The sequence below is a fragment of the Lissotriton vulgaris genome, chromosome 10 (assembly GCF_964263255.1).
Source record: "Lissotriton vulgaris chromosome 10, aLisVul1.2, whole genome shotgun sequence".
Classification (NCBI taxonomy): Eukaryota; Metazoa; Chordata; class Amphibia; order Caudata; family Salamandridae; genus Lissotriton; species Lissotriton vulgaris.
Genome location: NC_141698.1, coordinates 241,406,403 through 241,431,758, shown reverse-complemented (window position 1 = coordinate 241,431,758; position 25,356 = coordinate 241,406,403). Strand labels below are relative to the sequence as shown.

General features: G+C 42.9%; 1 protein-coding gene across 3 annotated transcripts in view; it reads left to right on the top strand.

Moving 5' to 3' along the window:
* NOS3 (nitric oxide synthase 3) overlaps positions 1 to 25,356 on the top strand; it is a 1,079,476-nt gene that overhangs the window by 596,001 nt on the left and 458,119 nt on the right. For all 3 annotated transcript variants that reach the window (XM_086940927.1, XM_086940926.1, XM_086940928.1), the window contains exons 7-8: positions 20,443 to 20,582; positions 21,465 to 21,639. In XM_086940927.1, coding sequence (XP_086797053.1) covers positions 20,443 to 20,582; positions 21,465 to 21,639 — 315 coding nt within the window. The remainder of the gene's footprint in view (positions 1 to 20,442; positions 20,583 to 21,464; positions 21,640 to 25,356) is intronic.

Here is a 25,356-nt window from a genome sequence, read left to right as displayed (position 1 = left end):
TCCGCTGCGCGTACGTGGAAAACACATGTTTATGAAGGCGAAGGGGGCGTGGCCTCGAGCGAGTGGGCGTGGCCAAAGACCGGCTCACTGGCTGCTGGCGGTGATGAACAGGGCGTTCCCTCTGCAGCGATTAGCTCTGCTGCGTGGGGCAAAGGAGAAGCGAGCGTGGTCTCCCTGAGGATCGATCAGGTGAGAGAAAGGTGATCGTGACACAAAGTAATACACAAGTTTTAAAATCACAAGTATACAAATTTTTAAAAATAGCGCTCCCGGCTGTGCCTCAGGAGTAGGGTCTGATGAGAGCTCAGAATCCGCTCTGCTTATGAAGGCGAAGGGGGCGTGGCCTCGAGCGAGTGGGCGTGGCCAAAGACCGGCTCACTGGCTGCTGGCGGTGATGAACAGGGAGTTCCCTCTGTAGCGATTAGCTCTGCTGCGTGGGGCAAAGGAGAAGCGAGCGTGGTCTCCCTGAGGATCGATCAGGTGAGAGAAAGGTGATCGTGACACAAAGTAATACACAAGTTTTAAAATCACAAGTATACAAATTTTTAAAAATAGCGCTCATGGCTGTGCCTCAGGAGTAGGGTCTGATGAGAGCTCAGAAGCCGCTCTGCTTATGAAGGCGAAGAGGGCGTGGCCTCGAGCGAGTGGGCGTGGCCAAAGACCGGCTCACTGGCTGCTGGCGGTGATGAACAGGGCGTTCCCTCTGCAGCGATTAGCTTTGCTGCGTTGGGCAAAGGAGAAGCGAGCGTGGTCTCCCTGAGGATCGATCAGGTGAGAGAAAGGTGATCGTGACACAAAGTAATACACAAGTTTTAAAATCACAAGTATACAAATTTTTAAAAATAGCGCTCCCGGCTGTGCCTCAGGAGTAGGGTCTGATGAGAGCTCAGAAGCCGCTCTGCTTATGAAGGCGAAGGGGGCGTGGCCTCGAGCGAGTGGGCGTGGCCAAAGACCAGCTCACTGGCTGCTGGCGGTGATGAACAGGGCGTTCCCTCTGCAGCGATTAGCTCTGCTGCGTGGGGCAAAGGAGAAGCGAGCGTGGTCTCCCTGAGGATCGATCAGGTGAGAGAAAGGTGATCGTGACACAAAGTAATACACAAGTTTTAAAATCACAAGTATACAAATTTTTAAAAATAGCGCTCCCGGCTGTGCCTCATGAGTAGGGTCATTAGAAGGTTCAGCAGTGTCCATGGCTCTTGAAGTATGGGACTTATGGGAATTTTAAAATTCCCGAAGTTCCACAGGTTCTGGTGAGTCACCTTAAAAATGCAGAGATGAAAGAGACCATATCGAGCACCAAGAGATCGCAAGGGGGCTCGAAGATTAAGGAACTCCTTTCTTCTTGCTGCTGTGGCATTTGAGAGATATATATACCCTGTGGCTGAGCCAAGAGATTTGTCGTTTGGTTCTGACTGCAGCGAAAACTGAAAGTAAGTCAGTACATTTCAAAGAAAGGATAAGGACTCTCCTAGGTGTGACCGGAGTCGCAGAGTTTGAAGAATGTGGACCCTGTCTGTGAGCTCTCTGAATACTTAGATACGTAGAGGAAGGCATTTCCAAGAGCTTTGGCAAGAAGGAGGCAAAGAAGGAGACTGGATCATCACCCTCGAGAGCTTCAGGAAGTCCATAAATACGTAGGTTATTCCTTCTATTTCTATTTTCCAAATCCTCTGTGTGTTGTTGTAGAACTCATAGCTCCCTTTCCAAAGAAGAAAGTGTGTGAGAGTTATCTTGTGCCACTGAGAGCTGCTGCTCCACTGTGGTAACCCTACCCCACATTATAGACCATTTCTCCTCCAGAAGTTGCATTTTACTGTTGGTTTCATCCACAAATGGGCGTAAAGCTCGAATTTCCTCCAACAACAATGCCAAGGAAATAGGAGATAATGTCTTGTCAAGAGAGGGAGGATCATGCTTTAGACGTTTAGAAGATGAGAAAGGTGGTGAGGTTTTGGTAGTGGTAGACTGTGATGAAGAATGTCGATTCGGAGTAACACCTGCCATTTTTCTATCGGTATGAGACAAAGGTAGTGCTGAGCAAGAAGGTACAAACATAAATTGTGGCTTACGCAATCTTCCCACATATAGAAAGTACTCAAGTAGCGTAAAGAGTAATGATTAAATTATATAACAGCTGTGGTTTTCAAACTTCACAAAAAGAGTAATGTAAAATAAACTCTTGAGTTGACTAAAGATTCACAAAAGAAGATATTATTCTGTTATAAACCTGAACGATGACAGCAAGCAAAAATGAACTAAAGTTGCATTAATAGTAAAGCCAGCAGGAAGCAAGTGATGAAAGAAAGTCACATAACAAAAGTTAGTAGTATCCAGTTAAGAGAGCCATACTGAGAGAGTATTCCGGTGAAAGGGAGGTTAACGACCAAAAAAAACCAAAAGAAAGCATCTAATGTCTAAGGCACTGTTAAAAAAGCATCAATATAATTACCATAGTCCAAATTATGGCAGAAAGAATTGAAATCCAAAAACAGCACATGAAAAAATATCATAGAAATTCCATTGTGTGGAAATATGGATAATTCTATCAGAATCGTGTATCAGCTTGCGTGTCATAATATTTGCCAGCAGAGGAGACAGATGACCTGATGTTCTGAGGTAAATGAGATAATAATGAAAGGCTGGCTGTAAAAAGCAGAGCTCTTCAAAAAGACAAACAGCTTACTGTAATGATGAGCCTCTTCAATGAACAGGAATGCTGTTGTCTAAATAATGCATTAGTTGAGAAGAAATATCTGCTTTTAATCCATGCAGGCTTTATAAAGGATTATAGCGCTGCATTCGAGATGGCGGGCGCACTGAGGAGAATATACCGATTGCTGAAAGGACGATTAGCATGACGCACTTAGTTCCCAAGTCGGTGGAGTCCGCTTGTGATGGGTGCGAAATAAGGCACTCGCTGCTCGTTGTATGTCCCTGTGCGGCAGAGCCACTAGCTCAGGCGGCCATCTTGCGGGGCACAGAGACTAAGCATATCCCGCTCACACTGTTCCCATCTCTCTCCTCCTGTGGATAATTCTTTGACCAAAAAAACCCTACCCGTTCCCCCTTTGAATCTGTCTCTCATATCCCTTTCACCCATTTTTCCCAGTTCTACCCAATGTTCGGTGATCTGACAACTACATGTAAGATAATGATAGTGTTTTCTCTTCCAATGTTTATTCTCATTGTATTCGCATACTGCACTTCCTGTGTTTTGCATAGACTCTGCCTCAAAAAGTGTATATGCAAATGACTGCACTGTTAATTGAACAACTTATTTCGTTAAAATCAATAAAACAGAACAGTTTTTACATATATATAAATGGAGAGAGGATGTAGCCTTATGGCTAGAGCGGTCAACGTTGAAGGGGAACTGGGTTCGAGTATCAGCTATGACACTCAACATCCTGTTATTCTGGGCAAATCACTTAATCTCTCCATGCCTAACAAAAATGAATGTGTCCTCATCATAATGAAACTGGTGCTCTTGTAAAGCGCTCTGATACCCGATATCTTTGGGTCTATATAAAACTAATATATATATATATATATATATATATATATATATATATATATATATATATATATATATATATATATATATATATATATATATATTCACTGAAAAAACCATAGGTTATAGACCATATATAGTTAGGAATTCGCATTTACAAAACCTTATTTTACTCACACAAAACCATTGAAATTCCATATATAGTTAGTTGCACTAACTATATATCGCGCACCCGCAATCCACTGCTGATGATGTCACATATTACATCATTCATGACATGGTCAGTGGCATCACTGATGACATCACTGACGACATCTCAAATGACATCACTGATGACATCTCAAATGACATCACTGATGACATCACTGATGACATCTCATTTGACATTACTGATCACATCACTGATGATATCATTCATGTGATAATACGATGAACCTCTTCAGAATCTAATATAACCTTAGATACAATCAGTGTAAACAGACACTCACAGACTGTCACTCATCCATGGAGTTACTCACACACCTAGTCAGTCATGCAAAGAATCAATCACACCTCCATTTCCTCAACTATACAGTTATACAAACTTTACTTATTCAAACATATACTAACACATATTTACTCTCTTATACAATCCCTGATACAAGTTCACAATGATCCATACAGCCACTCACACATTCACTGGCTCTTATGCACAGTTATTTATATATGTCAACTCTCACATGTACTGTGTTTTACATATGTACTTACTTTGACATGTAGCACTGAGATATCCATTCACTCACCAATACACTCATGCACACAGTCAACCGCCCATACAGCTGTTTCCACATGCACTTTTGAAACCATACATCTAGTGAATCAACTGCTCACACATCTATGCACAGAGTCATACACCTCCCAGCCACCCACACACACTCAGTCTCCCATACAAATACTTGGGCAACCAATCAATAACCCATATAGTTACTCATATAGCTACTTATCAACACATGCAACAGTTTACAGAACAACAGACATAATGATGCACAAATTAAGACAGTTTAGTCACTAACCCATGCACTCAGTGAGACACATTTAATCACTCACTCATACAGTCAGTCATGCACCTACTAAATCCTTCATCCAGACACTTATACATCCACTCATTCTTCAATATGTAAGACATATTTTAACTTTACAGAAACATACAGTCACTGGATGTTGTCATCAGTGATGTCATCAGTGATGTCACTGACCATGTCATGAATGATGTAATATGTGACATCATCAGCAGTGGATTGCGGGTGCGCGATATATAGTTAGTGCAACTAACTATATATGGAATTTCAATGGTTTTGTGTGAGTAAAATAAGGTTTTGTAAATGCGAATTCCTAACTATATATGGTCTATAACCTATGGTTTTTTCAGTGAATTTTCAAGGTTTTGTAAATGCTAACTCCTAACTATATATGGTCTATAACCTATGGTTTTTTCAGTGAATTTTCAAGGTTTTGTAAATGCTAATTCCTAACTATATATGGTCTATAACCTATGGTTTTTTCAGTGAATATATATATATACATACATATATAAACATATATCATCTGTATATCTATATAAATACAAACATAAATGCATGCATACATATACTTATATGCATACAGATGCATGTTATTTACATGAAAGTTGAAAAAACACTAATAAAAGCAAAGCTAAAAAGCCACCTCATTACAAACAGAATGGCTTTAACTTAAACGAGGGCGAGATCTATTGCATTTTCAATGCTTGTTTACTTTGGTTCCATCAAGAAGGCATTCAGATGTGTCACACATTTGCCATAAATTCTGAATGTTAGCACTCTAGTTGCACATTAGATCACTGTAGTAAAGCTACTGCTCACCAGGGACGTCTGCTGCTGGTATTCAAAGTGCATGTTTCAGTCTGCATGTCAGAATTTTTTTAATGAAATAGAAGAGGATTTGAGAAGTCACTCAAAATGATCCCTAATTTTTCTTTCTGAAGCACTAATCATACTTTCTATGGCAAAATTAACCCCCTCATGTTGTTCCTTTTTAAATTGAGTGTTTTCAGACTTACCACTTCATTCCAATCAAGATGGCTTCTGGTGTGCCATACTTTTGTCATAAGTAAGACTGTTAGCGCTCTAGTTGTTCTTTAGAACACTCTGGGACATTCTGTCATTGGGCTATACTTGGGGTACATCTGGGTGATATTTGGGCTACATTTAGGCTCTTTTGTCTCTGGTGGCCATCTTGGGAGACTGTATGTCAGAATTTTTTATTGAAATTGAAGAGGGTTTGAGAAGTCACTCAAAATGTGCCCTCATTTTTCTTTCTGCAGCACTAATCATAATTCATATGGCAAAATATACCCCCTCATTTTGTTCCTTTTTAAATTAAATGTTTTAAGAGTTACCACTTTATTCCAATCAAGATAGCTTCAGGTGTGCCATACCTTTGTAATAAGTAGGACTGTTAGCGCTCTAGTTGTTCTTTAGAACACTCTGGGACATTCTGTCATTGGGCTATACTTGGGCTACATCTGGGTGATATTTGGGCTACATTTGGGCTCTTTTGTCTCTGGTGGCCATTTTGGGAGACTGCATGTCAGAATTTTTTAATGAAATAGAAGAGGATTTGAAAAGTCACTCAAAATGTGCCCTAATTTTTCTTTCTGCAGCACTAATAATACCTTCTATTGCATAATATACCCCCTCATTTTGTTCCTTTTTAAATTAAATGTTTTAAGAGTTACCACTTTATTCCCATCACGATGGCTCCAGGTGTGCTATACCTTTGTAATAAGTAGGACTGTTAGCGCTCTAGTTGTTCTTTAGAACACTCTGGGACATTCTGTCATTGGGCTATACTTGGGCTACATCTGGGTGATATTTGGGCTACATTTGGGCTCTTTTGTCTCTGGTGGCCATTTTGGGAGACTGCATGTCAGAATGTTTTAATGAAATAGAAAAGGATTTGAGAAGTCACTCAAAATGTGCCCTAATTTTTCATTCTGCAGCACTAATCATACTTTCTATGGCAAAATATACCCCCTCATGTTGTTTCTTTTTAAATTAAATGTTTTAAGAGTTACCACTTTATTCCAATCAAGATGGCTTCAGGTGTGCCATACCTTTGTAATAAGTAGGACTGTTAGCGCTCTAGTTGTTCTTTAGAACACTCTAGGAGGCTGCAGTAGAACACAAAGGAATCAACTGACAGTCTCTGTCCTTGTTGGATGTACATGTTTTACTGAGAATGTCAGACTTCATTTTCACATGACTGAGAAAGATAATGTGAATTTACAGAAAATATGCTTTCAGTTTAGCTTATAGATCCCCTTCCAAACCACTGTGGGAAAATCATGAGATATTAGTTTTCTTTCAAACAATATTCATGATATCACAGCAGAAGGTTTTTTCACATGGTAAAATCACCTTAGAACCCACCACAATTCCTAAAACGAGTATGGTACCATCAACAAATGATTTATAATGTAACTAAAGTCCTAAAACCCTCTATTAACTACAATGCTTTTTAATGAGGTGATATCATGTATATTGGTCCCAAGATGGCTGCCAACACTTCTTGGATGAAGTGCTGACAGCCAATCAGATCAGATGTGTGGTTAGGCTCCGCCCAGATATATATCTTTTTTTGAACCTAAATTACTCAAAATCCACTGGAGCACATATATTGAGACCTAGCAAAGGCACATCGGGCTAACAGTCCCTACAATTTTGCCAAGTTTCGTGCAAATCCATTCAGCCGTTCGAGCTAAAAGTGAGGCCAACCGCCCTATGGAAATTAACATGGGAAAAACGCGTTTTGGGACCCCCCTTTTTTCTCGGCCCCCCCTTGATGAAACCCCCCCAAATTGTCAGGGGCTGCTCAGAAACAAAATGTTCCATTTTCCTGAAATTTTCAGCCAATTCCGTCCACAAACGCCAAAGTTATTAGACATAGAATTTTCAAAAATCCCATAGAGAAAAAATCCTAACTATATATACCTACTGGCGACCGCCAGTAGGTAATAATATATATATATATATATATATATATATATAGCCATACACTTCCAAACAATCTCGTCAGGAAAAACGGCAAGCACTCTGGTGTCAAGATTTAAAGTTCATTTATTTCCAAACCCCCTTCACCCCCGACAGACGCGTTTCGCTAAAAAGCTTCGTCAGTGTCAGTTTGTGCAAACCTTCAATCGTCATTTTAAACCCTACGCCCTCCTTCATATCATTGAAATAGATGATGGTAAATTGCAGTTACCGTGGCGGCCATCTTGTAGTATGGTAATACAAGGATTTTACATTGTTTAAAATGACAAAAAATAAAGTGCTTAAGTGCAGAATTAAAACGGTTGACAACAACAAACATTATATCAATATTGTGCACACTCTTTTCATTCTTTCTTATCTCATGTCAAGTACTATATTTTTACAAATATGCTCAGTCCGTTTGGATTCATATGAGTTATTGGTGTGGGGGTGTATCCCCCTAATTTTCATCAGAATAGTCTGTGCAGATATTTTACATTTGTTATGTGTTTTCATTATAGCGCCCTATATCGGCCTACATCCAAACTATATACATTACAAATATTTACAGATTTATCTACACAGAAATTATACAATTAATGTACAGTTCTCGCTGTGGGGCCCTGTATGGGCTTGAATCCAAAGAGTGTATGGTATATCTATTTAAATGTTTACAAGGCTTTCACTGGGAGTGTATTTACATATTCACAAAGCTTGCACTTGAAGTCATATTAGCTTCGAGAGTAAAGTTATAACTACATTATTGGATGTTGACATCAGTGCTATAACCCAAGGCGTCTCATAGGTGTACCCACATTTCTGCATCATTATTGAGACCCCATGGTGTCTCAAAAAAAAAAAAAAATATATATATATTTATATATATATATATATATATATATATATATATATATATATATATATATATATATATATATATATATATAAATATTCACTGAAAAAACCATAGGTTTTAGGCCATATATAGTTAGGGATTAGCATTTACAAAACCTTAATTTACTCGCACAACACCATTGAAATTCGCATATATAGTTAGATGCAATAACTATATATCGCGCACCCGCAATCCACTGCTGATGATGTCACATATTACATCATTCATGACATGGTCAGTGACATGGTTTTGTGCAAGTAAATTAAGGTTTTGTAAATGCTAATCCCTAACTATATATGGCCTAAAACCTATGGTTTTTTCAGTGAATTTCAATGGTTTTTTAATAGCAAATATCTATAGCTGTAACATATATTCTTATTCTAATTCACAAATATATTTTATATATTTTTTTTTAAGCAAAGGACCCAGATGCATTTACAGTTTATCACTAACAATGTTCCAGGCTAATGTATTTTCACGGGAAATTAACAACTGTCCTGCAAGTAAAATATTCCTGTTTCTTGAAAAAGGGCGTTTCTTCGTCCCATGAGGGAGCCGTTGAGCAAAAGAGACTCGGCCTGCTGTCTTAGTCGCTGATAGGCCTGATTATCGGATTTTTATCGATCACTTTATGTTGCAACAGTGGAAAACAAAACAGCCCTTGCCCATTTATTTTTACAGCATTCCTGCGTATTATACCCTACACCCAAACAGTATTTTGCCTGTTACCATAGTAGTAGTTTATGGAACACTTACGTCAGCACATAGGTTAAAATTTCACCACAATATGTTGCTAATGAGTGAGCTTCAGCATTATACTTCAAATTATAAATATCATTTCTATTGATGACTGCTACCCCCACAAAAAAACAGACGTATGTACTTTTTTAATTAACTTTTATTAAAACAATAACTGGAACTATAACTAAAAGATAACACTACAATAAATAACTAGAACTATAAGTAACAAAACAATATAATAAACAACATATAATATGGAGTCCAAAATAAGTATTGTAGTTAATCTGCAAAACAAAAAGAAAATTAGTGTTTAAAATTAGATTGAAGTGACTAAATGAGATCAAACATCACAAGTCAAAGTAAAACTTGACAATATTTATAATTTATAAAATCTTCGCAGTGTGCCTGAAACGCTTCCACTGGCATTGTACATGCAGACTTTGGTCCACCCTCTTTATCAATTTTTGCAGTTTGAGATATAACGTCCTACATGTGTTATTCATCTCCTACTTTCTCCTTTCAAATTCTCTTGTAGAGACCTTAACAACAAATAAAGGGAACATTTTCTGCATATTTTTAATAAAGCATTTGACACAATGCATAGTAACACCGTATTTATTGAATGTTTTGAAATTAATTTTCACAAGTCTTAAAAAAGGTGAATGCAAGAAAAGTTACTTGCCGCATATGCAAGACTGCTTTCAAGAGGAGACCCCAATAAAAAGGACTTGTGTGGAACTGCAAGTATGCTGAAGCAGTTGCAGACTAAGAATCCGGTCAACTTTGCAAGGGAAGAGTTAAGGAGATTGAGAGCGGCTCCTTCTGCTTCATGAGAAGGCCCGAGTACCAGTGGAGCAACACCGTCAACCTCTAGAGCACAGCCTAATATTTGTCCCCAATTTGAAACCCTTTAAGAGAAAAAGTAAGAAGGTTGGGAGCTTTGTATGCCATCCTAATATCTAATTATCCATAGTTATACAGAGATCCGCCCTGTATCAGACTCATATGTACAAGTGTATATTGTAGATTATCTGCCACCGAAAACCTCTCAAGTACCTATATCCGTTACTTTTTAACTTCGTTGAGTAGTCATATTGTGAGTATTTACCTTAAAGTTGTTAATTTTTTATTGATTATTGCTCTTTGAGATATTCCCTGTCTACAAACAGAGAAGAATAGGAATATTCTGTCTCCCTTTGCAGATAGTGAAGGATAGGTAATGCGGACCTTTGTCCCCCGTTGTAATCCGTCATGCCTGTTTTTCTCCCCACTGATTGATTGATTGGCAGGACATTTATTGTTCAAGGAATAGTTCTAACGAGGTATTCTCTGTTTGCAAATAACGTGGAATAGAAATATTCTGTCTAGTCTTTGCAAGTAGTGAAGGGTGGGTAATGCGGACCTTTGTCCCCCGTTGTAATCTGTCATGCCCATCTACTCCCCACTGATTGAGAAACTAGTTCCACCCGGACCATTTATTAGAGGTACATCATCTGGCTCAACCGGAGAGTACCCCTAATAAAGAAGACATATGTAAAATACGAAGTAATTACTGTATCCTGTTAAACAGAAACTTTACAATGAAACACACTTGAAAAAGAAGGGAAAGAAATCGAACAAAATCAGTAGGCCACTGATGAGTTTTTGACTTCGCTAGAAATAAGAAACATGGAAGTGGTGAGAGAAGCCAAGCTTGACGTTATGGCAGCCACGAGGTAGCTAACCTCCGCCACCCCCCACTGCATGTCTGTCCCACCGCCCGCCACGCCCAATAACGGTAACATGAAATAGATACAAATCAGCAGATACCTACCCCCATTCCGGAAACTCCCGAAGTGCAACAGGTCCACGGTTACGCCCATCCGGAAGACGAGGCCTCGACACGTGCAGGGCGGGGCCCGACTAGCCGCCATCAGCCGGAGAAGTCGTGGGATGGTCGGCCCGGAATGTGCTGGTCCTCCCTTTCTCTTCTGGCGCCCTGCAGGCCACGGGGGGGATGTCTTGCCTCTGCCTCTGACCCCCCCCCTCTTATCGCCTGGTCCGGACATCACGGATATCAACGGCAGGTGTCGGCGTGGGGTGCGCTGGGAGTGAGAGGCGGCGCGAACGAGCCTCTCCCACCCCCAACTTGATCAGTTCCGGTGGGACACCAGTATGACCCGGTAGGAGAGATCGTTTCCTCCCACCCCACTTTCACTGATGGTTCATGTCGCCAGTCCCCTCTGCTACCCTTCAACGAAAACTTTTGGACTGCCGAAAAAGGTCCCGGTCCAACCACGAGTTGGTGGAGACATTTTGACTATACTTGGACCTTCCTGACCTCACCCAAAATTGCGCCGGTACAAATGAAACTCTCAACTCCTTGTTGTGCCCCGATTGCTCAGCCTTGATATCATGAGATATGTATGCAGTTTTTAGCACATGAATTGATATGGGATAAGACTGATTACACGTTCGAACAATGAATTGATATTAAGTTCTAATGCATCATTGATTACTGTATTTATTATTGAAGGTTGGAATTGTCGACACTAATGGTACTTGCTCACAATGAATTATCGATATGATTTTGTTGCACTTGTCGCACTTTTTACTATGAAATCAACAACCACTGACTCTGTTATGTTTTCCACAAATAAATACCCCCCCCCCCCATTTACAGTTCCAGCCTGCTCCGTGGCCGGCCCACGGGGTTGTAGGCCCGTATTTGGGCACCAACATTTTTATTAAAGGTTTTTGAAAAAGCAAATGTAGTTGTAACGCGTAGATTGGTAAGTTTCGAAGAAATGGCCACTGTTTCCGATTTTTTTTTTTAAATCAGGTGAAATGAAGCAGCTCAATTAGTTAAGGGTTAAAAAGTATAGTACGCAGAAACATTGAAAATATGAATGGTCCAGGTTTGTTGTATGTGTTTTTCATTTTTGTACAGCATAAAGCAATCGATAAAGATCCTGGTATTTAGCCTCTACTTTATATGCTACCTGTATCAGGGAAGTTGTTTTAAATGCCCCTAAGCCACCCCGAAGGAATGTCACCTGGCCCCCCTAGTTCGAACGAAAACGACCCCGTACCACTGTAGGTTATCTCTCTTCCTCAAAAATGACAAAAATTACTTTCTAGGACGTTTTGGACATTGATGATTTTCATATGATCTATTTATTAAAGTAATACTCATCTCTCCGCATAAAATTAATTTTCCACATGCTACACAAGTCAATCTCATCTGCCCAAAGTTCTTTTGCAGATTTGGGACCGTTTCCCTTGCCTCTGACTCACTTATTGCTAAGTCATTGATGGATGTTTTTGCCGGTCGGGGGTTATCCACCAAATCTCGAAGTTGTGCTTTAGAATAATTAGGAGGGTGCCACCTCTCCATGTGCCGATGCATGGTATGATTACCATAGCTATATTTTTTTTCGGTCCTTCTCGAGAGTTTTTTTTTTGCAGATGAGGCAGGTAACGAACCTGGCATTAACTTTCTTTTCATGAGAAGGAAAAGAAAAAAATTGCCAGATAAAATTCACTTTCACATGGGACGTTCTTGGCATTTCTTTCAGAAACTTTTACATCACTGTGTCATTTCTTTGTCTATCCTGGTTAAAGCAATGTCATATAAATAGTTGTTTAAAAAGTTTTTTTTTAATGTGTACTTTGTTGGAGTGTTGTATATATTTATAAGTTATTAAAGTGTTATAATCCTACTACTTTGTTGGAGTGCTATATATTTTTAATGTGACACATAATTGTGAAGACTTTGATGTACAAAAAGGCATCCCTGGAATCTTTCGCTTAAGGCTCGGTCCCACACACCCTTACAGTGAGAATCCCCTCCCCAATCACAATACAGGATCGTTATCAGATAGTAGGAACGCGTGTGGTGTGACGGAACTCATGAGGTGGCGACCTTGATCTACTGTAACTCCTTTGAACAGGGGTGATTCTTTACAGTTGGGGCCATAAACTACATCCGCAGGGCTAGGTGATAGCCTGGGACCGTCCTGGACAATCAGACACAGAGGAAGAGGAGTGTCAGAGGGTGCGGTAGTGAATAGGGTGAAAGGGAGGTGTCGGGCGGGCACAGGGTGTGATACTCAGGGAAGAGCAGCGCAGATGGGGGGAAGTTTATGGCCCATGCATGAGAGAGAGAGCAGGGGTGACCAGTGCGTGGGGGAGATGCTTGCGAGGGTGGGGAGCCATGCTGAGGATCGGCGGCGTGCAGAGAGTGGGTCTGGTCAAGGCATCTAAAATGGCTGCCCTGCACGACAAAAGTGTGGCATTGGAAAAAAAGCAAGATGGCGCAGACAATGTTTATCAATACGGATTAATTTATAACAATTATGTTTAACACTCGCAGTGTCAAAATGGCGATCAACACTTCCTAATTTCCTTCGAATCGAACGTTAACAGAAGTCAAGCGGCAAAAAAAAAAAACGCTCACGCGCAACCGCTGGAAGACAAGTATCAACATATATGAGCCTCCTCAACCACCCTCAGAAAACATAGGGGATCAGGATACGTCTCCCATACCCCCTTATAACCAATACTCACATTGCTTTTCCTCCATCAAGAAATTTATTTAAATCGAAACACAAAATGGTGAATTCATGTTTCGCTACCAGTTTGCGACCCGGTTCGCGAACCGAGAAGCGCTTCTACCGCGAAAAATCAATTTTTTTTTATTTGCCCCACGGGACCCTTTAATAACCCCAACATCATTCCTAGGGGGTCAAGAGGGGTCTACCTTGCCCTCGTTCATTAAATTCCCCCTTCGGTTTTCTCCTCCTCTTGTCTCTCGATCCTACCGAGAGACAAGATGGCGGCCGCACCGGACTGTTTAGAATGTTGACAGACACCGGAGAGCCAATCAGCTTCGCTTTGCAAAGTTCCGTTACGCGAAAAGTACGCGATCTGGAGCGCTACCCGGGACGCTGTCACAGATATATCTGTTTTTTTATACGTTAATTTCTCGAAATCCACTGGAGCACATATATTGAGACCCAGCAAAGGCACATCGGGCTAACAGTCCCTACAATTTTGCCAAGTTTCATGTAAATCCATTCAGCCGTTCGAGCTAAAAGTGAGGCCAAACGCCCTATGGAAAAATGAATGGGAAAAACGCGTTTTGGGACCCCCCTTTTTTCTCGGCCCCCCCTTGACGAAACAAAATGTGCCATTTTCCTGAAAATTTCAGCCGATTCCGTCCACAAACGCCAAAGTTATTAGACATAGAATTTTCAAAAGTTCCATAGAGAAAAAATCCTAACTATATATACCTACTGGCGACCGCCAGTAGGTAATATATATATATATATATATATATATATATACATATGCGTGTGAGTGCTCCCAGTTTCAGGGTTGGCTTGTATCAATGGCGAGCTGGGCGTAGGCCAAGGGCGCCAATATTCTAAGGGGAGCACGGAGCTGTGTGCATTAAGTTATGCAATCAGCAGCGGCCCTCTCTTTTTGCTCCAGCCTTGTCCATGTTCATGAGCGCTCGTTTCATTCAAATTTGCAAGTTTAAAGCTGTTTCAAGCCTTCATTATGATACGATGGGCAAGGTCTTTAACACTCCATTAGCCTCCTCCTTGGGCTTCCATCACCCTTTCACCCCTGCTGACACACGCCAGAAATACCATCATCCTCGTGAGGCGGCTAAGCTATGGGTGACTTGGGTGAGCTGCGGTAGGTACAGGATGATTGTGTTCAGGGGTCACTCACAGCTCAGCCAGGGACTGACCAGTAACCACAAAAGAGCACATGCTTCCTCATTTCATTCACTAGCATCAGCAAGGGACCACATTTCTCTCTGCTCAGGGCGCTATCTTTAGAAAGGCCAGCTCTGCCCAGCTTCATCTGGGCTGCTTACAATCGTCAGATACCACTAGATGGACAAAAACAATCCAGCTTAATAGGATTTTCAATGAACTTTTGTAGTTTTTAGGTCTCGCTGATCCATCCCGCATGCGCTGTCAGCGAGACATTTAGTAAACTGGCTTTTGGAAGTGCTTCCAAGGGGCGACCAGCTTACTCTCACATGCAGAAGCACGCGCAATCTCTTTCACTTTCCCTCACAACTCCGGTTCGCATGAGGAGCCTTATGCCGCTTCACCACTAGATGGTGCCACAGGCCATGTTTTCTAATGTGATCAGATATTACAGAAAAATGACAAAATATTTACTTGTTCTTTTTAATTTGGGCAGGTAATGCTAGTTTTACTTTTTGTAATGCACTCTTAGAGAGCGCATAGGTGCAGTCCCTCTCCTTCAACCCACTCTTTTTTTTACCCCGCCCTCCTCCCACTCACAGCCTTTTAATCCTCCTCCGTCCTCCATTATTTCAGACACCCTTGTATCAGCCTTTCTCTCAGCCCTTCTTCTGCTCTCCTTTGTCTTTCCACCCTCCTTCCTCGTGTTGATTGACCACCATGAACCCCCAGAGGCTTGTTTTCGTAGAGGGGTTTACGGGGGTGCTCTGGTCAGCACCACCCCTGAAATTCAGAGTTGACCATCTCAGTGTGCTTGGAGCACTTCAGCTGGGAATTAATACCTGTGTGCCGCAGGGACGCTAATCTTGCTAAACAAACAGCGCTGATAAGAGCTGATAAATGGCAGCGGAGACAGCTGATCTGATAGGTGCCCCCGTCATTAGCCCCGTGCTTTTGAAGGTTCACTTAAAGTATTACTTGAGAACGTGGCAGCCCTCTGTTCCGCCGTCAAGGCCCCTTAATTGATGTTGCATGGCCACAGTGTGGTGCAATAAGCAGCCGCCCTGTTGCACCACGAATGCCTCTCTTGGGAGGCCGCGGCAGTCTCTCCAGTGCTGCAGGCTATACCTTATCAAGCGGGCACTGTCCTCATCGCTGTAGGGAAAGTGATACTCACACAGGACTGGACACAGCCGCAGGCCGATCCACACTTCCCCCAGCCTGCGGAAAAGCAATGGGCAGCGATCTCCACTCCTCCCTCCTGTGGGCACTTGGGCTTCCAGAGGGTAAACGCAGTATTCTCACCTTCGGCGGTAATTGCAAGAGCAGGAGGGAAGATCCACTTCTTGCTTATATAGCGCGGACTTTACCCGAAGGTGTCGATTGCTTCACGATAGGAACAGTAGTGATACATGAGGAGAACATTAGATAGATAGTAAGGTAGAACATTGCTTTCAATATTTTTTATTACATCCCTCTTCCCTGTGATCTGATTTGAAAATGTTGGCTTGCGTGCTATGTTTTATCCTGCACACATTAAGTGTGCTAAATTAAAACTTAGTATGTTAGAGTATGTGCCCCGCCACCTCCCACCTCCAGTGATGCCCGCAGGGCCCCCCACCTCCTTCCCACCTCCAGCGATGCCCGCAGTATCCACCCACCTCTAGCAATGCCCGCAGTGCCCCCCACCTCCCTCCCACCTCCAGAGAAGCCCTCCCACCTCTAGCGATGCCCACAGTGTCCACAAATTACAAATGCTTTAGGTGTCACAATAACGAAAGTCAAAACTATTGGCATTGTAAATGACAAAGCTATTCATTTCGCTATTTTCAAAACCAACGCATAAATAAAAAAAATGTCATTTAAAATACCAATAGCTCAAACTTTCCTAATGCGAGACCTATTGCATTGCAAATGCTTGTTGAATTTGGAAGACACTCGCAGGATGCACACAATATTCAAGACACAAATAGCCAATGTAAGGTAATTTGCCCCATGCCACACATTTGAAGGCTTTAAAGAAGTGGTACTTAACTTTGTCAGTGTGTTGCAAATAATCATAAATAAATTGATACTGTAAAAAAGCATTGTCTTGAAGCGTAATGGGATAAATGTCAGTGTTGTTTAAACGATTTCTGTAGAATCCAATAATAACACTCCTTGCACCTGGAATCTATCAGCCCTCTGTAGCACTGATATAGGTTCCAAAAAGGAAGGCCAGGCCTGAGGAATCCCTCAGCTGCCCCTGCACGCCATTTCGTGTTGCCATAGGATCCTGTTCATTTGTACCCGACAGCCCTACTCTCAGGGGAGCTCTCGCCCATTTAATAAAGTGTTTCACAGTTTTACCTCATTTTTTTCCTGAAAATTTGCATTCTATCCAAGCATTCCGCGACCTAGTGATTATTCGTGTTGCCACCCTAGCACAGAGAAAGGAACGCTACTCTGCGTTGCCCACTACATGTCTGCTAATTCATTGTGAACACAGGTTGTAACTTAATATACCCAACACTGCCAATTTTGTGTGCTCAGTGCACTCTGTCATTAGTGTGACCTAAGACAAAGAGTACTGTGGATTGTAAGGATGCGCAAGGATCGCACAACACTGCGCTCAGAGCCAGCTTTAGCGCTCAGAGCCAGATTTAGCGCTGGTGGCGCCCTGTTCGACAATGTCTGTTGGCGTACCCCCAATGACCACCTCTGCCACAGATTCCGTCACCACCGCCCTTTAACAGTGCCCCTCAAGTCTCCATAACCACTGGCTCTCAGATTCATTTAGTGTTATAGCACCACTCATGCCAGAGTATGGTGTCAAAGCACTTTACATCACACACACATTTAACAGTGACAATCATAGGTGTGTAAATCAGTGTATAGGATATGTTACATCAGACAGGACTACAAGGCGTAGTGTAGGAGTGACATGCCATTGATACTGGTAGGCAATATAGTTTAAGAGTCCTTATTCTGTAAAAGCACAAATTCAGAATTTGAAACGTAACATCAAAGTTAGCTGGTCTCTTTAATAAGAATTGTTTTCCACCCAAATTTACCCATTTGGCAAGGTTAGGATATTGAAAGACTGTGCAAAAAAACATACATCTCTAACATAATAGTTGCAGTTTACACTCAACTGTTTGATGACAAGTTAATAGCTCAAGGTTCTATATTACGATTTTGACTCACAAACAACAAGTAACAAAAGGAGCTCTCTTACAGAAGCAGTAACACACTGACCTATTTACATTACATGCACTTTGTTATCTGCATGGTACACATTCTTAGCTGCAGGCATTTAACCCTCTGAGCTACCTTAGGATGAGTCAAAACTTCCTCTAGAAAAACTCTTTCCAGGAATACCATAAATCACTGGAGTTATCTTGACGTTTTAATTGATGCCTACAAAAATTTCCGAAGGCCAGGAATGCTCCAGCAGGTTGATGCTTTTAAAATGATAATACTACTTGTAAAAATGACGCCCCCACCCCAAGTCACCTTGACTGCGCTTATGAGTATTAGCCTGGGGGCGTAATGGAGGCCTGCCGAGACCCTGCAGTGCAGGGAGGCCCCCACCCCTTCACGGGACCGAACCCTTCAGGGTGCCCCATTCAACCCCAGGCCTATGAAAATGTATGAGATATGCGAGACACAGGAGCCCCTCATCACTTTCATCATAGGAGGGTCCCATCATTTTGCATCATGCCACTGGTATTATCAGTGCTTAATTTGAGCCAGTGGTTTCCGGTGCTGGGCAGCGGCACTTACTTGTCAACACCAGCGTTTGTGACAGTCTGCCACAAGGTGGTGCTGCCTGAATAACATAGAGATGAATAAAACAACTGTCATATAGCTACTTCTTTTCTATATACTGTGTTAAGTTAGCATGAGCTTATTACAATGTTTAAACGCCATTTTACCTTTCTGACTCATTTTGCACACGACACATAATTGTTGATTTAGCTTTCAACCCAGAAGAGCTTCGTGATTTACTTGAGAAATAATGTGTTATTGCTCTGATATCTGTTTTGCTCGGTACACTGTCTGCACAGTGAGTGCTGAAGGCTGAAAGGATAACTAATCACAATGCTGTTGTGAGAAATGATCTTAGCACGTCCATAGACATAACACACATGCTGTTGCCAAAATCTGGCTCTAGGCGGGTTTTATATGGTTGTGCTGCACACACACGAAACACACTTGATGGTGCTTCGCATGCAGAGAGCTGGTGGAAGATGATGTGATCCTCTCCCACTGAGATTTTGAGGAATGGGCCCGCCCTGCTAAAACCCAAATGAGACCTTAATAGATATAAAATACTATGCTAAATAGGGAGGGTGTGAATTAGGTATTGTTAATTCCTATTCATTACAGCATCTTAGTATGCTGTCACCATTCGCCTTTTATGGACTAATAACTATGCTGATAACTTTGTTGCTTATAATATGTTTGCTAGTATTGTACAAGATACTGCGTTTGAGAACCTTGCATTAGTAAATAAATATTTCAAACATGCATGTGTCCTCTTTTACTCCACGTTCTGGTTTGTAATGATTATATAACGAAAGAGTGTTCATGTGTTCCACGATACCTGAGGTAATCTAAGTTCATGTTCTGGTCTGTCTAAGCATTGGGAGTTTGTTATGACCAATGAGACACTGTAGCTAGCTCGGTAAAGGGATTTTGGGTACTGAGGTGAGTTTTGGGCCTTCCTAATTCACTGAGGTTCCAGGTCTCTATGCACAGTTCTGTAGGAAAACGGAATTCCCGCTACACAACAGTTAATTATTAACTCAGTATATGTTAAAAATTACTATGACCTGCAGCTCACGCCATTCTTACAGCGTTGGGGACTTGAAATAGTCCGAATCGCCACACTTGTAGGAGTATTTATGTTAGTAGTTGTGTTGTTACTATCATTGGCAGCATGCAGGGGCAATGGGTGATGATGACGAGAGCCATAGGACTTATTATAATTATTATTATTGTTACAAATTAAGCACTAGGTATTATCCTTTAGTTGTTGTGCTGTTTGGACTCGAGGGCAAGTACAGTGCTGCCAAGTTCAGGAGGGTTGCTTTTGTTAGAGTGACCTTGGCAAAGAACGAACTTGCTGTAATGACAAAAGGTCGCTGCCCGCCTCCCCCACTCCCAAACCACAGCGTTTGAGTACAGGAATATTTCACTGGTACCCTGTCAAATTCCCCTTTCGGAGCTTATGTGTTTTTAGCAAATTTAAGTTAACATTTTATGTAAAAACTAGACTGTTTGAATCCCAGTTGGACGGTATATTTAGTAAATGTTACTGTGAGGAGCACCTCCTGAATCCTCATCAAGAAAGTCCGGCACGCCAGCTTTCTACCCTCAAGCGGTGTACAGTAACCATGCAGGCAGCGGCCAATGCTGGCGGTGGAAGTATGGGGTGCCAGTTGGGGGCATGGGTGGCGGCCTCATAAGAAACATTTGTGTAGCTGAACATTTATTTTCACACAATCAGCCCTGGTAAACATACCTGCTTTTTATTTGGCATCTCTCTAGCTGTGTACTCGCCTGGGCTGGAAACCGAAGAATGGGCGGTTCGATGTCTTACCTCTGGTGCTCCAGGCCAATGGCAAAAATCCAGAACTTTACGGAATTCCAACCAAACTCATCCTCGAAGTGCCTTTGAGCCACCCAACGTAAGTGTGCATGAAGCGCCTGGTGTATGTGTACCCATGTCAGTAATCACTGCCTAATTTGTGCAACAAAGAAATGCTGGGGGTCAACGTTTTTCCTGAGAACCAACAGCCTTCAGTTCTGAATGTCAAGGTCGCACAATCTCACGGCAGCACAGCCTGGATTCCGCCTTGTGTCTCCTTCTTGCAAAACTCGACCCTTCTGTCTTTTTTTCCTAACTCTTGCAATGCTTGTTTTAGGGTTTACATAGCTTCTCTTCCTTTTTCTTTCTTCCATTCTTGCTTTTCTCTCTCTTTTGTTTTGGGTGAAAGACTGACGATGACAAATAAATCCTTATCCCGCAAAATGAGTGCTGGTGCCCACCACTTGCAATCACCGGCACAAATTAAGCATTGCCTACCACCCACTATTAGGGTCTGTTCGCCCATGTACTCTACTGCAGTGGCCTAGGGTGTGTGTACTAGTAAACTTTTCAGCTCTGCTCGAGTTACAATGGCAACAGCCTGGTGGGAATATTAAGAAATTCACGTTTTTACATTTCTGGGTATATGGTGGGTATAATTAGTGGGTGCTGGAAGCATTCCCTGCTTGCTCTTGCCTCTACTGAGGATTTGGTGGGTAGACTCACCTATGTCCTTCTCCTATGTACCAAAGGCTTGCTTTGCAAAGTCAGTTTATTTATTTAAGCAATTTTATATAGCGCAGACTTTACCCAAAGGTGTCAGAGCGCTTTACAAAAGGACCAGTTACGTTACATAAGAAGAGTGTTCCAAAAGTACATATTACAAAGGCAAACGAGATACAAGATGGGGTATACAAGTCAGTTGTGCCCTACTGCTGTCGAGTGACCTCTTCTCCTGTCCTTTTTGCCCGCTCTCCGGTAGGTATGAGTGGTTTGCTGACCTAGGCCTTCAGTGGTATGCCCTGCCTGCCGTTTCCAACCTGCTGCTGGAGATAGGAGGGCTGGAGTTCCCTGCTGCCCCCTTCAACGGCTGGTACATGGTCACCGAAATTGGGATGCGCAATTTATGTGACAGCAAAAGATATAACCTTTCGGAGGTGAGCACTGCATTCTTTCAGCTGTTTCAGCATGCGTTTTAAGGCCGTAGTAACAACTAAGATGGTATTGCTCCGTGGAGTATATAAACTATGACTAACCCGCACACTCCTCTTTTTTTGTGTATCCTACTCTTCTGCAATTATCCTATTTTAATTTTTGGTGCTGCCTTTAGAAACTGACTGGCTCCTGTCAGTTATAACATAATGCAAATAGACAAACAGACCCCGTTTGTTAAAGGCGCACTATACACTTGCCCCTTAGGTGCTTAACTTTTATCTGATTCCAAATTCACCATACTCAAAAGTTTATATCATCATCATGAGTTACCAAGACAGTACCAAAAAAACATGAAACAGTTTCTCATAAATGGTTCTTGTTTGGAAGCAAGTGTAAATGTGAAAGATTCATGAAGTAATGAACCTAAAATGATACTGAAGATAATCAGCAACATGATTTGAAAAATGAAAACAGAAGAAAAGAAGAAAACAAGAAGCATTTATGAGAAACTGTTTCATGTTTTTTTGATACTGTCTTGTTAACTCATGATGATGATATAAACTTTTGAGTATGGTGAATTTGGAATCAGATAAAAGTTAAGCACCTAAGGGGCAAGTGTATAGTGCGCCTTTAACAAACGGGATCTGTTTGTCTATTTGCATTGCTCCGTGGAGGCCATGCGTTCTACTCAGAGTATTTCCCTGCTTGCTTTCGGTCTTCCCTGCAGTGTTGCCACATTCCTGTCCACCCCAGCTTGCTATCACTACCCTCCCTACTTCGCTTCCATCTCTCTTGTTTCCCTTCACCTGGCCCACCAGTCTGGCGTGACACCAACCCTAGTGACGCCACTGCCGCTGTTGTCATAATTCCAGTCAGAGCTGATGATGTAAAATAGAGGCATCCCGAAGCCTTGTCATAACACATAAGGTTAAGTTTCGAATTGTGCAGACACTCAACATTCATGCTTACTTGCACACATCGAACATGCACACATTAAACCCGAACACACACCGGCAGGCATACATTTCACTAAATGCAGCAGATATAAAATCATCCATATGTGCAGGTAAACAAATAAACAGCTGAACAGAGACTAAAAGCTTTCATTTACAATATGCAGCAGGAGTCATAGTGATATGCGTGGAAGGGGACACAAGGTACTGTGAACAGGGTCAGGGTGATGTACAGCAGAAACGGAAAGGACTAGTACTTACCCTCAGATGAGCCCTGTTCGATGCTCATCACAATGGGCTTCATTCATGAGAGCATGGGCTGCTGTGGCTCAAGGGTGCCCCCACTGTTGATGTTGAGCATGAGATCAGCGCTGCTGTGGCCGCTGCACCACACCGCTCCCACTGCACTGAGTGGTCTTTACATAAGGGGCTCCAGGCTGCATTCATCATGGAGGCCGATGGCGATATTAATTGAGGAAGCAAGCATGGAAAATCTGTCCACAACCGATAACCCTGCACCCCCCTAGTGACGCCCCCGTGGCAGGTGAGGTCACTCGGCATCAGGAGTAGTAAATAAGCCGAAACCTGCGGCCCATGGACCCTGCGGCCCATAGACCAGTTGTGGCTCTTGCCCGGCTGGAAGCACAGGCCCCTCGAGCCTGCTGCCAAACCAGTCACTAGTGTCCGAAGGTGAAAAGTTAACATGCCTTCGAAAGCATCCACGATCTTACCTGTCATCTTTAATGACAACCCTCGAGAGCGAGGAACAGACAACTGGAGCGGAAGCGATCAGTCTTTCGCAGTAAATAGTGAAAGTGAAAATGCATACAATGTAATTCAATGCTCCTGCGCAGTGCTTAAATGTTCAGCAGTGTAGTGGTGGGTGTGGCGCATGGGCCGGCAGCCGGGAAAGGTTCAACAGACAGTAATACTTTTCATTTTGGTGTCAACCCTTGGGATGGTGTCACCCGGTGCGGTACACAACCCCCACCCCCCCCCTAGTGACGCCACTGGTTAAATGAAAGGAGAACCACACAGTAGTTATTAAAATATGTATTTACTATTATAACACTATCTTGTACGACACAGTATCTCCTACACGGAGATAATCACAAAGCACACAATACTTAAGCACAGAAATGTCAGTAAATAGCACTAATACACAGTGGGCCCCAGGGGGGGGGGGGGCAAACCATTACTAAGTAAGTGGTATAAGAACCACGACTCGAGTCAAAACAGTGTCAAGAGGATGTAGAATCGCTGGGACCCCAAGGAACCACCCAAGGTGAGTAAGTAGGGACCCCAGAGAGGACGGGTGCAGTGTGGGAATACAACTGCGTGCTCCGTACAATTCTATGGGAAAGTTGCAGTTGAAGTTTTAGAGTTTAAGGACCCTTCCCAGTGGACTTCAAAGAAACCCTGTGGAATACAGAAGGTTGGAGAGCCACCCCATCTGTGGATACTGAGGTGCCCAACTTACCTATCCCAGGGAAGCCAGGTGCATAGATCTGAAATGGCGTTGGAAACCACGTCGAACCCAATGGAGAGCTTGGAAGGAGAGCCGCTGTTGGAAGGAAGAAAAGTATCTGTTGGATTCCAAAGGTGGATTCTTGTCGAAGAGAAGCTGAAAGCAGAGGGGACAGAGTCTGGGTCACTCAGGAGTGACCAGGGGCTCGGCAGACGAATGCCCACCGATGTTGGGTGCTTCAGGTGCGTTGATGGAGTCCTTGACTCTGCAGCTATGTGGACCAGGAGATGTCAAGGATAACCAGGAGCCGGATGCAAGCTGTCCCACAAAGGATGTTGAGTGCGGAGGGGTCGGTGTCCAGTGGGAGCACCAACAGGCCTTGGCAACGGCAACCCACACCAGAAGGTCAAAGATGTGTACGGTTTGGACCAGCAAGGTTCAGGAGACCTACCAAACACAGGGGAGTCAGGGAGAGCCTGAGCAACCAGGGGAGCCCAAGAAAAACAAAGTTGACCCTCAAATGGACTCACAGGCCAAAGGCACAGGAGTCACAAGAGGACCTCAAGCGATTTCCCCAAACAACAGCTCACGGAGCACTGGAGTGCGAGGGGGCCAAATTTCTTGGTAGGAAATGGTAAAAGGGTGGGGGCTACTCAAAGCCTAATGCACTAGTTTGGGAAACTCCAACAAGCATATGCACTTGCAAATGTACTCGGTGCACAGGGTTCCGAAGCTCCCATGAGGGATTCTGACCTCAGACTTGGTGAGGGGACAGCTCAAACCTCGAGGGAAGTATAAACCCACCTCCTGTGTTGCTGAAGCCTTCGGGGTCCGTAGGAGCTCAGGATCAGCAGACCGGACAGCAGTGTTGTGGTGCCTGCGGATGCAGGGGAGTGACTCCTTCTCACCAAAGGAGATATCTTCGGTTGTCCTTGATGGTCCACAGGTCCTGCACAGATCCTGTATGCTGCATGGGCACAGACGATGCAGCACACTGAGTGGAAGATGAAGTCAGGCCCAAACGAAGTCCAGCAATGTCCAGAGTGTCCAGACGGTCGAAGTTCAGTGGTTTCTTCTTCAGAATCTTGTCCACATCGAATCTAAGGCCCTGCAGCCAGGTAAGCCCTTATGTACCCACAGAAGGGGGTTGGCAAGATTCAGGGGACCCTGCCAGGGGAGGGTCTGGACAGTGGGGAGGTAACTCCCATGTCCTTTGTCCAGTTTCGCGCCAGAGCGAGAGCCAATGCCTCCCAGAACTGGTTTGAACTGGACTATGCACAGGGAAACCAAATGTGCCC